Source organism: Rhagoletis zephyria, unplaced genomic scaffold (genome assembly GCF_001687245.7).
Source record: "Rhagoletis zephyria isolate East Lansing unplaced genomic scaffold, Rhagoletis_zephyria_1.1 Rzeph_scaffold_03804, whole genome shotgun sequence".
NCBI classification, from domain to species: Eukaryota; Metazoa; Arthropoda; class Insecta; order Diptera; family Tephritidae; genus Rhagoletis; species Rhagoletis zephyria.
In genome coordinates, this window is record NW_016160887.1 from 1 (window position 1) to 14,269 (window position 14,269).

Consider the following 14,269-nt stretch of genomic DNA (forward strand, 5'->3'; position numbering starts at 1 on the left):
TAATGAGCTATTTTTTTCTGTATGATGAATTTAGAAAGACTGTTTAAACCTAAATGTATATTAAAATAAGGAAATGAATTTGAGATAATTTTTTATGTAATGCACCTACATACATGTGTACAAGAAACTCTGGCGTAACTGGTTTTTAATATTTTTTAATCATGCTTTCTATAATGTTCTTAAAATTTCATTTCTTATGTCTTCTGCTTGTGAGTTGTCAACAGGTTCCACTTCAACGTCTCCGACATCATCGTCATAAGTCACATTTGAAAACTCCTCCTCATCGGGGATTTGTACATTATAAAACAAGCAAATGTTGTGCAAAGCTGCACACACATTTATAATTTGTGTTGCTTTTTTTGGAATATAGTGGAGCTCTTCACCTGCCTGCAACAAACATCTAAACCTATTCTTCAAAACTCCAATTGTTCGCTCAATGATACTTCCTCCTTTGGCATGTTGTTTGTTATATGCCCTTTGTAGAGATCCTTCCTCAGAATTTCTGAACGGCGTCATTAAGTAAGGTTTCAGAGCGTATCCAGCATCACCTAAGGCGGAGAAAATTATAAAAAAGGAAATACATGTTGGCTTAGTTTTGATTACATACCAAGTAGCCAAGTATTTCGAAGACCATTAAGATGTTGCTGCTCTAAATGTATTTTCAGTGACGACATATTAAAAACCATAGAATCATGTGTCGCTCCCGGATTTTTGGCATTTATGTATCGAATTTTCATTGTATGATCACAGACCTGAAAATTACATAAGCATACACATTTAGAATCAGAAGTTAATAACACATGTATATATGTACACTAACAACCATAGCATTAATGCTGAAGAATCCCTTTCTGTTATAATACAAATGCTGCAGTTCCTTCCTAGGTGCGACAATTTTAATGTGTGTGCCATCAACCCGATTATTCCTGGAATTCTACTTTTGTTATAAAAATGTGATTTTGCTTGTTGCAGTTCAGCCTCTGTGTAATTGAATTTTATCCATCTTTGGCAAATAAAACTTTCCAGAACATCTAGCACTTCTGATAGCACCACAGACACCGTGGGCTGTGCAAGTCCAAGCATATTTTCATTGCCAATGCTAAGTTGGTACGATCCCTGAGCACAAAATCGCAGAACTGTTGCTAGCTTTAAAACATGCGGAATAGATTTCGCTCGGGTGCATTGATTCAGCAGGTCTTCTGTAGTGGTCAGCAGGTCCACAAACACCTCTTTAGATACTCGGAAGTTTTTTATAAATCTGTAAACAAATTTCCTAAATGTTACATATGTATGTCAAAACCTTTTTGGAAGGCCACACTTACGCAGTGGAATCAATTTCTAAGGGGTTGGAAGCGTCCCTCAACCGTTTCCTATTTCTGGCCAGCTCCACTAAGCTTTCATCTTCTGATGAATCGCCAAACCACAACTCCGTCGTACTCATTTTCATTAAGTTCTTATCAACTCGTTTTCTTTTTAATTTATTTTTATTTAGACAAATTTGTAAACTATTTAGTTTTACGTTTTAATCAACTCGGTTTTTCTTTCTCAGCTGACAGAAATATACTATTGTGAACAATCTAAACGAGCGAAATTCACAATAGCGCTATTCTTCATCGAATGAGCGCCATAATACCAAATGAAAATTCGTTCGCTCATAATAGACGACCAGTCGAAAATCGAATGCAACTCATAATAGGGGCCTTAGTTATAATAACCAAGATTTGGTTACAGTGATCAAGTGGCATAGTTGGATATGGCGAAATAANTTTAAACGCCCGATCTGGCTGGTTTAAACTAAGATCAGCCAATCAAATGCCAGCCAGCTGTTCAATTTAAACTCAGTTTACTTAATCTAAGTTTAAACTGGCACTGAAAAACCGGCCTTTAACGTTTTCTGTTCCTGGCCAATGTTCTATGCTCTCATCCTCTGACGAATCGTTCAACCAGAACTCCGTTGTACTCATTTTTACCACGTTTTTATAAACCCGCTTTCCTTTATATATCGTTTTTATTTGCACAAATTTACATAAATATGTATAAGCACACTATTTAGTTTGCTCGATTTGTAAACAAAGCTTCTCAGCGGTGAAAAATATACTATTGTGAACAACCTAAACGAGCGAAATTCACAATAGCGCTATTCTTCATCGAATGAGCGCCATAATACCAAATGAAAATTCGTTCGATCAGCACTTCCGACCACAGTCGAAGATCGAATGAAACTCATAATAGGGGCCAATGTCTGAGCCTTTAACAACTCCATTCAACTTGTCACTAAAACATGGGGTTTTTCGTCAGCTTGTAAAGAATCTTTCATAATACCACTTCACACAAACGGCAGCAAGTCCTCTATAGAAAACTATCGAGGCATAGCGAAGCCCTCCGCTATCCCCAAATTATTCGAAGCAATTATTGTTAATCAGCTGACATATTCTATATCTTCTTCAATTTCACAATCTCAGCGCGGGTTTTCTAAAGAAAAATCTATTAGCACTAATTTATTGGAGTTTACAACTTATGTCTCAAACGATTTTAGAGAAAATGCTCATACCGACGTAATATACACCTATTTCAGTAAAGCTTTTGACAATGTATGTCACTCGTTACTCATCCGTAAACTCGACCTAATCGGTTTTCAGCAGTCTTCTTCAATGGATCTCTTCTTACCTCTCCGATAGAACACAAAGAGTTATTTTTAAAAATTGTTCTTCCAGCATCCAGTTTCTTCAGGAGTTCCTTAGGGAAGCCCTCTTGGTCCAATTCTGTTCCTGATATGCATTAATGATATTTCTTCTATAATAAAATATTCTAAAATTTTAATTTATGCCGATGATGTGAAACTTTTTAAAATATTGTCCTCTATCGAAGAAAGGTCTTTGTTACAAGCGGATCTGGGCAACGTGGTTAGTTGGTGTAATGCAAATTATATGCCACTTAACCCTAAACAATGTAAAGTTATGTGTTCCTCTCGAAGGGCAGTTCAACCAGCTGTTTATTCAATTTCAAATTATAATCTGGTGCAGGTATCTAATTTTGTCGATCTTGGTATCACAATAGATTCCAAACTCAGTTGCAACCTTCATATTAATATTACAGTCAATAAAGCCAAAGGTGTTTTTGCATTTGTAAAGCGATGGTCAAAAGAGTTCAAAGATCCTTATGTTACAAAAGCTCACTTTAGTTAAACCTAAACAAGAATACTGATCTATTGTTTGGAATCCCCGGTATCAAGTTTATTCAGATAGGATTGAATTAATTCAAAAATAATTCTTGCTTTTTGCATTGCGTGATTTTAACTGGGATTCATACTACAATCTCCTCCTTACACTAGTCGTCTAAAGCTCATAAATTTGCCTACACTCGCAAGTCATAGAGAAATGCCAGGTATAATATTTATCGTAAAATTAATGAGAGGCTTGATTAATAGCCCGGCCCTTCTGGCTGAGGTAAATTTTAATGTTCCCTCTCGAGTGTCAAGACTCTTTCGACCTCCATTTTTGAAGCCATGCAAACCTAATTTTGAACTAAACGAATCATTCCGTTGTTTATGTCGAGATTTTAACTCTGATTCCGGCACGTTTGCTATAAAGAAAACTATCAGTTTCCCTCTCAATAATTAAAATACTATCTTTAGCATATTCTGTAGCTGAATAGTTTTAGATCTCAACACTTGCCAAACTTCTATTTCCACGACTCGGCATGCGGACTGCGCCCTTTGTGTCGGTTGGGCGGGAATGGAGGGTAAAAGCCGTTGGGAATAATTAATTAATTTTGACTTGTTACATTTAGTTCAGTAAATTGTTATTTCCTGTTATTATGATAAAAATGTTTTCCAAACAAACTGGTGGATTGGGAGCTATATGTGAAATTAAAAAATTTCTCAAAAACTTGCATTTGACTGTAAATTCCGCCTTCAAGAAAAATTTCTATTTCCAGCTTGTTTGAATTCTCGCTTAACGACATTTAGCTAAAAATTTAGAAGTTATAAGTTATTTTTAGTACAGTCAAGTTATTGTTGAAAATTAGTCATCGGCATGGTTGTCAATTTACTTTGAATGCTAAGAGAAGGGTTGCTCGGGATGTAAAAGTTGATTTTTTCGCATTAAAGTTAACTACTACAGGTCGGAAAACTTTTTAAAATTTTAAAATTACTTGGTGTTATTAAATGCACGTTTATGTAGATACAAAACTAATTTTTCAAAGTGACAAAAATAAAGGAAAATTTCTTGCTTGGATGATGAGCAGCCAACTGTTAAAAATGTTATTATAGCTCGTACATATATAAAAAATGTTCTTTAAACTTACGAATACTTTTGGGAAAAGGTATCCAAATTTACACTGAGGAAAAAATCGAAGTATCCCTCCAAATTTAAGGCGAAAATTTATCCAATTGGATACATATGTATCAAAGCGGCAGCACTGTTTAGGAGCAGTAAACGAGATTACCCCTACGTCCTATAGCGTCATCTGTCAGTGTCCCGTGTTATGGTCTGTCAAAATTTATTGGAAAATTCTTAGGTGACTTAACGTCGGAGGAATACAACATACGAAACTCATTGAGACTGAAAGAAAGATTAGAGAAGGTGCGTATATGTGAAGAGGACTTATTAGTATCATTTGACGTGGTGTCATTATTCACCAACATTCCCACATATCTATATATGTGCAAATTCAGTCAAATTATGTCTAGAACAAACATACCAAAAACAAGTTTTTGGATCTCTTAAACTTCTGTCTTAAAGATAACAATTATTTCATGTACGATGGCAAAATCTACACATAAAGTTTTGGGATGCCGATGGGTAATCCCCTCTCCCCGACTATAGCAGATATAATCATGGACGACTTATTGGATAATACAATCTCGGGATGAAAGAAACTTCACAACATTGACATCTAATTCATAGTTAAGTACGTGGACGACATCTTCGCGATAGTGAAACGAATCGACGTAGATATTATTCTGAAAACAGTAAACCGGTACCACAACAAGCTGCAATTTACTATTGAAAGCGAGGAAAATATCAAGATCCCCTTTTTAGACGACCTCATCCATAGAAAAAATTACGAAATATTACTTGACTGGTACTCCAAGCCTATATCGTCTGGACGAATAATAAATTTTCTGTCCTCGCAACCCATGAAATATAAAATTAACGCAGCAAAAAATTTGATAAATAAAATACTGACCATAAGCACAAACAATTTTTAGATGAAAATACAAAGAAAATCTACAAAATCCTCACAAACAACAATTACCCCAGTCACCTTATAAAAACTCTAATAGAACAAAAATTAACAGAAGTAAACAACAAAGAAAATAAAATAACACCCACCGCAACAACAACTGAAACAAAACAATACTTTAGCGTTACATACATACCTAAGTTGACGGACAAATTCAACCACAACATAAACGAACATAAGAAAAACATAACTCTGGCGTACAAGTCAAATTGCACACTGTCCACAATCTTCACAAAAACTAAAAGTCCTATCGAAACCTACCAACAAAGCAACGTGGTGTATGAAGTGAAATGCATGGGAGGAGAAAATGTAGACTGCAACTAAATATATATAGGTACAACGAAAAGAACACTGGGAATCCGTTTAGCAGAACACGAAGAGGACATAAGAAAGGAAAAGAAAAACACAGCACTCGCACAACATATGATAGAAAACAGTCACACAGCTGATCTTGCAAACCAAGAATGATAGAATACAAGATTGCGCATTCCTGCGGGTGATGACGTCAAGATAGCAACGAATAGGAAAGAGTAATTGGAGATGGAGGAGAGAAAGAGTGTTAACCGTCAAACTATGGAGGTCGCCATATTTACATGCATATAAACATCTCTGCATACATACAAACAGTTTGCTAAAATAACGTCACACGAACAACTGATTCTGTCAAATTCGCCAAGAGCAAAGTAGCCGTACTGCTGATTGCGCCACCTCTGTCTCCCTACATCGTGTTGCAAACGCAAGAATAATAGATGTTGAAAAGAGAGAGAGGACAAGATACACACTAGAGAGCCTTCGCATATTAGAGAATAGAAAAAGAACGATGAATACAAAAGAAGACACATTATGTTTCCCTGCAAAAATCGCGACTACTCCATGCATGCGTGTAAAGAGTACTCCCTAAGGACCAAGGAGTACTCCAAAATTAACCACAATTCATATAAAAAATATGGTCCAATTAACATTGCGATGTCCTAGGGCAGGACCATATACTCCATCCCCGCATTACATCAGAGTAGCACAAAACTACTCGAACATATTAACAATGGCATTATTGCTATATTTTTTCCTTTGTACACGCTTTTGTTTTTCACTTCTCAAATACTTTTTCGAAATTAATAAAAACCAAGACAAAAATTAAATATTATATGTTGCCTCTGACGGTATTCGAACCCGAACATGCTGGGAGCTAAGAACTAACAGCGAGCATCTCTACACGTTCAGCTACAGCCAGACATGCAAATGTGCTTTCAAATGCTCAACTTCAATCACGTTTCGTTAAAACACGAGCAGTGATCGGATAACAAACAATAAGCTGGCGCAGAGACACGAGTTGGTCCGCTACAGCATGACAGAGGAACACTTTTGTAAGTACTCCAATTTACCACAAATAGACTACATGATCCAACGATTTTTGCAGGGATATTCTAAATTTCAGTTTAAGGTTTTATTAAATTTGCTTTAAGGGTATATGCATTTTGAATAATACTATTATTTAAAATTCTTATTTTCATAAACATTCTGGACCGGAAAAACAATCTTTTAACTTTAACGTCGCAGTCCACTTCACATGCTATCTCAACGTGTTGTTTTATGAAGGCATCGGTAATCAATAAGCCATCTCCATTAAGGGCCGGTTACTCAATGTCTGGTTAACACTAATCTGCGGTTAAACATCGTTATCGACGTTTACGACTCCATGCATATAACAGGGAGTCGGTAACGTCGATAACTATGTTTAGCCGGAGATTAGTGTTAACCAGACATTGAGTAACCGGCCCTTAGTGATTTAAATATTTTTTCAAGTTCGTTCAAATCACTTAAAAGTTTGTTATTGGGCTTTATTAAACCGCCTTCACTAAGGTGGTTTACCCAAGTGAACGTCCCATCTGGGCGCTACAATTTCAGACACATCATTTTTTAGACGACGACAAATGTATCCCGCAAGATTTTCTAAAGCATCGTATTCAAGAGACTGCAATTCTTTGTCCTTGCCTTCGTCATTCTCAGGTAGCGTGGGGCCAATTTTAGAAAACAATTTTCCTACGAGCAAATGTAGCATGTACAAATTTGTAAAATAAGCAACAAAAAAATGAGTAAGGAAAGTATCTGTTAATGGAGGATTTGTTTTTTCTATGTCCGGGGTATCGTCTTCCTCTACATTCGCGCTGTTGGATAAAACGCCAAGATTGTTACCCAATAGGTAGCTGCGTAGCCTATATTTGAATTCTTGGCGATCTGGGTGTTCGTGTAAACCCCCCTTTGAACGTATTATGCCAAAAAATTCTCCAGGACGTGATTTAGACGGTACGTTAAAATGTACTTCACATTAAAACGCTTTTGCAAGTCTGCATACAACAATTTTAGTGCCCTATTTGATTGAAGTATGCCTACAAAATGGAAATCTAGAAATTAATTTATTTATTTATTATAACTTGGTTTTGAACTTGCCTTTTTGAAATGGGAGCAATGCCATCCTATTTCCCGCTATCATATTTGCTACCAACTCACTCATTTCGTCTATAATTTTATTTTGTACTTGGAGAGCAAGGCCATATGCATGCACTCGTTCTCTGGAATCTGTATATGGGACGCGCGTGTTCATCACATCGAACCAATCGTTGACCTGTTAATATAAATGTATATATACATAAACGTCAAGTGTAAGTTTGTATATTATAAAAGCCTTACAGTTTTGAAAAGTTTGTGACATTCCCGCCAATTTCTCCCGTTCAAGAACCCCATGCTTGCAGCTCTTGTTATTGCCTGAGCAATCGTGTGGGAAAATAGCTTCGTCGCCATTTTCACATTTTGTCGCTCACAACCACCAACTAGTAAATGGCTGCTGCTTATCTTGTGCGTGATTCGTAAATCTGTTGAAGTGCAAGATAGTAGATCAACAATGATATCTTTTTGCACCACCCAAATCGGTGACCATAGCAGCAACAGTAAAACCACACGTTTTTACGGACTTTAAAATGTCTTCTACAATTTCTACAGATAGTTGGCAGTCAAAATTGTAATAGAGAGGTTGTTTCCATTTTGATATTAGTCCTTTGTAAATTGACATAAAAATTAAGATGGTTAAAAGTCGAAGCTCAAATTTTCACATACATACCTCTGAGCAATCCAACTTGTACATAATTCACAGGGCTTAAGGCTCTGTTATGCATACTTGGCATTGCTTGAGAGTTGTCACATAAGGAATCCGTTAAATGAGCTTCGCGTGTAAGCTGTTACCCAACGCACAGCATTACCTACGTAGAAGTCTGTTGGTTTTTGATTTCTACGTAAAAATGGTATAGCAGTGCATGCACTGCCAAGTATGCATAACAGAGCCTTTAGCGTTGTGTCAGTCGATTTGTCATAGCAGTATGCTCTACGAATTTTCATTTCGTCTAGGCTTAGTACACAAATCTTTTACTAATCAGTCATCTCTTTCGTTGCCGCTAAGATTTTAATAATTGGTTGTATTATACCCGGAGAAATATTAATTTTGGTTGCCCAATGTTGAAGGGTTCGAATAGCAGGTAATTGCTTTTTTTAAAGGAGCCTATAACCCTTTGCGCTTGCTGAATACAGTGTTATGGAGTTTGCTATATCATTTTCTGACCAAATTTGCCGTTTTTAAATTTTTTATTTGCCCTTTGGTAAAAATTCCCAAAAGCTTCTCCTCCATATTTGCTTTTTCTAACTCAGCTCTTGCTAATTTTTACACTTTTATTTTTTCATAAATATGCTTTCGTTCCGAGTGTCGCAACTGCTGCTCAAGTAAAAATTTCAATCGCTTTAAGGGCCGGTTGTTCAATGTCTGGTTATCACTACTTGCCCGTTAGACATCATTATCGACGATTTCGACATCATGCGTTTAACATGTGTTCGATAAAGCAGTCGTTGTATCTAACCGGGCTTCTACCTCCGATTTGTGCTAATCAGACATTGAACAACCGGCCCTAATTTGTGTCTGATAATATAAAGTAATACATAAACATGATAAATAAACTGCAACCATTAGTGATTAGTGAGTTAAACTTACATCTGATTTTTCAATAATTTAAGTTCAGCTGAATTGTCTTCAACATTACCATTGCTTGTTATGATCGGGTTGTAAACTGTTGTGGGCGATGTCTGTGTACCTGTCTCGCATGTTTTGGTTGCGGCTGCTACGCCTGCGTGAGATGTGCGCTGCTTGGAAAGAGCACTCGATGGTCGCATACCTACTTCTATTTTGCATGCATTTGTTGCGGCTACTACAGCTGCGTCTGGGGTGAGCGGCTTGGAAAGAGCACTCGATGGTCGCATACCTACTTCTATTTTGCATGCATTTGTTGCGGCTACTACAGCTGCGTCTGGGGTGAGCGGCTTGGAAAGAGCACTCGATGGTCGCATACCTACTTCTATTTTGCATGCATTTGTTGCGGCTACTACAGCTGCGTCTGGGGTGAGCGGCTTGGAAAGAGCACTCGATGGTCGCATACCTACTTCTATTTTGCATGCATTTGTTGCGGCTACTACAGCTGCGTCTGGGGTGAGCGGCTTGGAAAGAGCACTCGATGGTCGCATACCTACTTCTATTTTGCATGCATTTGTTGCGGCTACTACAGCTGCGTCTGGGGTGAGCGGCTTGGAAAGAGCACTCGATGGTCGCATACCTACTTCTATTTTGCATGCATTTGTTGCGGCTACTACAGCTGCGTCTGGGGTGAGCGGCTTGGAAAGAGCACTCGATGGTCGCATACCTACTTCTATTTTGCATGCATTTGTTGCGACTACTACAGCTGCGTCTGGGGTGAGCGGCTTGGAAAGAGCACTCGATGGTCGCATAACTACTTTTATTTTACATGCANGTCTGGGGTGAGCGGCTTGGAAAGAGCACTCGATGGTCGCATACCTACTTTTATTTTACATGCATTTGTTGCGGCTACAACGGCTGCGTCTGTCTGGGGCTTCGTAACTGTTGCACTAGATGTTCCCATATTTGAGCACGTTGGCAAGTCACTTAGAATATGTATCGCTTTTTGGTTTTCCTCTTCCAGCCTCTTCAGCTGCTGCTGAGCGGTTGTGTATATACATGGAATGGCGCCGGGCGGCAAGCATCTTCTGGTTTGTAGTCCTTTAAAAGAAAATATGTTCATATGTATGTATTATAACAAAAATGTTGAAACTAAGAATAGTGGACAATTCTTACCCAATTCGAAAGCTAACTTTCCTGTAATATGTTCGTCTTTAAAATGGTCCATACAAATTCCCCACGTTTTTGGTTTAAAAACTTTAGATCGCCGGCAAAACTTCAACCATTTCTCTCGCTGTTTCGGATCCTTTGGGAAACGAAAAAAAGATCTTTTTTCAGATGGGTANAATTGCTTTTTCTTAAAATTTCATACCTTTTACTTCAATTTTGTTTGAATAAATTGAGTAAAAGATCTGAAATTTTAAGAAAAAGCAATTGCTTATTTTTATTCATACGGCCCAATATATGAACGTTGTTCACCATCTTTTGTTTTGAATTAGGAAAATTTTCGATAAAGAAAATACCCGATATTTTTGTAAAACTATCGATAGTGAAAAAAAAACCAATGATAGTATCGATAGTGCCATCTCTAATTTAGTATTTATAATCGGAACCATTCTCAATTTCTACAAAACTTTCGGTGATATCAGTTAGTTAAATACTATAAATCGTGTTAGCATTATGTCAACTACACATAGACAACGTTATAAAAATGCTGCATTGGATTCGTCTGAAATGCGCCGAAGACGTGAAGAGGAAGGAGTCCAAATCAGAAAACAGAAACGAGAACAACAATTAATAAAAAGACGCAATGTTGTTTTGGATATACCCCAATCTGATTTGGATATTGGAGCTGAAGTAATTTTTCCTATTTATATAAAAACCTTCAGAAGTTACCTTTTTTTTTTCAAAGGAGATTGAAGTGAATCGCAATTCCGACCACTTTTCGGAAGAACAAATGAATCACAAAAATCAACTAACAATTTCGAGGACACTTTCCGATCAAAATAAGCCGGCGATTAATATTATAAAAACACAGATGATAGAACTATTGTTTAGTGAGAATGAAACAGAGCAACTAGAAGCCACTCAAAAGTTCCGCAAGCTATTATCTCGCGATCCAAATCCGCCGATAGAAGAAGTCATCCAAAAAGGGATAGTTCCTCGATTTGTATTCTTTCTCAAGAATAATTCAAACGCATCGTTGCAAGTAATTTGTATTTTTAAATAATCTAAATAAATACAAGCAACAACTGTAGATTTATCTGGTTCCAATTGTATACAAGTGTTCAAAAGCAATTTTCTCTTTTTTTAGTTCGAAGCTGCTTGGACATTGACTAATATTGCCTCAGGGACGTCACAGCAAACTAAAATTGTAATTGATGCGGGCGCCGTTCCCGTTTTCATTGACCTATTATCGAGTAATAATGACGATGTTCAAGAACAAGCAGTTTGGGCTCTGGGAAATATAGCTGGTGATTCGCCAAGTTGTCGTGACTACCTACTGAACTCGGGAATACTTCAACCATTGTTACAGTAAGTTTAATTTGTAGTCAACAGAAAAATTATTCGAGTAGATTAATGGGATGTTTTTGGTTGAGCGTAAAAGCGCATTTAGCTCTAAATGCTACTCTAAATGTACATTTATCCATACAAAAGTTCGTCAACGGCATTTAAGTTTAGTTGGGGATTGCTGCTTAAATGCCATTTAGCCAATATTAGCCATTTAATTGCAGATTAAATGTATGATCTGAAAATGAATAGTGGAAGTTAACCAACAATCTCTACTTAAGTAGGTCATCTGAAATTGGGCCAAAGGGCATGAGGAACATAACCTTGGAGGGGTGTCGTGGTTAGCGTCGCCAGCGAAGTGAAGTATCTAGGACTAATCAGAACTTTGTCTGCCTCGGGAGACCCGCACTACAATAGCCGAACTTCGCTCTGGCTATTGCAGCAGGCTCAACAGCTACCAGAATCAACGAGGATGTGCCCAACCAATGAACGACATGTGGAGAGTCGCCACATGACTCCCGGCACCTCTTCACATGCCCTGAGAACCCCACTCAGCTAACGCCCCTGTCGCTATGGACAGCTCCTTTGGAAGTAGCACACTTCCTGGGCCTCCCCCAAGCTGAAATGGACGACAACGTTGATGGATGAACCGTCCCGAACGGGGCTTAGTAGCCGCTACAACAACAACAACAGCAATCTAGGACTAATCCTAGACACCAAACTTCTATGGAAGAAACATGTGGACGCGATCACTTCCAGGGCTACGAAAATTTTAACCCTAGAAAACTAACGGTCGCCTGTGAGGCGGAACGAATTCGGGTTTCTCGCGATATTTTAGGAACGATTTTAATAATCAAAGTAAGCGTTCACGCAAATTCAGTTTAGAGCTGTTGNCTTAGTAGCCGCTACAACAACAACAACAGCAATCTAGGACTAATCCTAGATACCAAACTTCTATGGAAGAAACATGTGGACGCGATCACTTCCAGGGCTACGAAAATTTTAACCCTAGAAAACTAACGTTCGCCTGTGAGGCGGAACGAATTCGGGTTTCTCGCGATATTTCAGGAACGATTTTAATAATCAAAGTAAGCGTTCACGCAAATTCAGTTTAGAGCTGTTCGAGGTTGTTAGCTGGCGCATATTGTACAGTAGCCTTGCGCGGATGACTTCCACGCTCTCTTAACGCCTGACAGGCGAACGTGCTGTACTTATTTCAGTTTTTAACATGTTTGTTGGCTATTTTCTGTCCTCGCCTCCCTCCTCTTCCGCAGCCTTTGGTTGTTGTTGTTGTTGTAGCGGCTACAAACACCCCGCCCAGATCGGTTGATGTCTCAGTCGTCGTCGTCGAGTTCCACTAACGGCAGTCCCAAGAATCTTGCAGCCTCTATGGGGTCAGTCCACAGGGGCAACGCCGTAAGGGTTGTAGGGTTTTCCGGGCATGCGAAGAGATGATTCGAGTGGTGAGGGATCTCTCCGCATGTCGGACATTCAATCGGCACATCCGCATTTAGCCTACTCAGGTAAGAGTTCAGCCTGCTGCGGGAGCCAGAGCGAAGTTGGGCTATTGTTGTTATCTCCCGAGGCAGATGGAGCTCCGTCGCCACTATGTCCGGTGTTTGTGTGCGTAGAACGGCATTCACAGGTCTAGAGTCTACATAACTCGAGACTGAGTCCCTGTGAATGCCGTTCAGGGCCTGTCGGTATGCTGACGGGTCCAGAGGCTGCTTAATGAACCTCTGGTCTTCGCCCGTCAGTTCATATAGATGCCTCCTGACGTGTCTAGGGGGGGCTCCTCTGCAAGCAGCTGTCTGTTTGGGTGGCCCAATCTGTGGCTCCCAACCAGAAACTGCTTGCAGAGCATTTCGCCTCGTCATGGAGGTGGTGTTCGGGTGACATCAGGAGGCATTCGGTCGTTGTCCTGAGTGCGGTGTTCTGTGCTGTCTGTAACTTCATCCACTGCGTCCTACTAGTCCCAGGCGACCACACCGGCCGGCCTATTGCCTTATATCGCCTTTGACCGCCAGGGCCACATGATAACAAAACTGAACCTGTAGTTCAGCTTGTAGCCCACCCTTCGGACATTGCTGAATAAGTCCTCATCGATGCCAACGTTTAAACGCAGGCTATGCTACTCGAGATGACGCGTCACGCTGGGGTGTTGAGACCACCGTTTTGAGCCCTTAACAGTCCCAACGCGTAGTTTGACGATTTGTCAGCACTTTTCGGCAGGAAGATGGTCATGTTGTGCATGGGTGGCATGTCATCTCCCCGTTTCACGCACAGCAGGGTCCCCTTCCATCTTTCTAGCACATTTTTCGTTTCATCGAGTTTCAAATCACTTCCGTCGCTAAAGAAGTTTTAACTTTAAAAATTTTTCTCGCCCTCCCGTATGCCCTCCCATATGGATCTCAGGCACTCCAGTAAAATATTACAAATTTACAAAAACAAATATAGGTTGGAAACATGGTGTAATAATAACAAGGTGTTGTCAGTAACTTA

General features: G+C 39.1%; 2 protein-coding genes across 2 annotated transcripts in view; one reads left to right on the plus strand and one right to left on the minus strand.

The window, feature by feature from the left end:
• Positions 1-168: 168 nt before the first annotated feature.
• On the minus strand, positions 169-1,629 carry LOC108369693 (putative nuclease HARBI1). Its single transcript, XM_017624858.1, has 4 exons — positions 1,323-1,629; positions 821-1,258; positions 608-752; positions 169-548 (listed from the first exon to the last, which is right to left on the minus strand). Exons 2-4 carry the CDS (start codon positions 824-826, stop codon positions 169-171), a joined length of 531 nt encoding a protein of 176 aa, XP_017480347.1. The 5' UTR covers positions 827-1,258; positions 1,323-1,629.
• A 9,307-nt stretch (positions 1,630-10,936) lies between these two features.
• The window catches only part of LOC108369692 (karyopherin alpha1), a 47,115-nt gene continuing 43,782 nt past the window's right edge, over positions 10,937-14,269 (plus strand). Inside the window, exons 1-3 of the mRNA XM_017624857.1 lie at positions 10,937-11,113; positions 11,169-11,465; positions 11,571-11,791. Coding sequence (XP_017480346.1) covers positions 10,937-11,113; positions 11,169-11,465; positions 11,571-11,791 — 695 coding nt within the window. The remainder of the gene's footprint in view (positions 11,114-11,168; positions 11,466-11,570; positions 11,792-14,269) is intronic.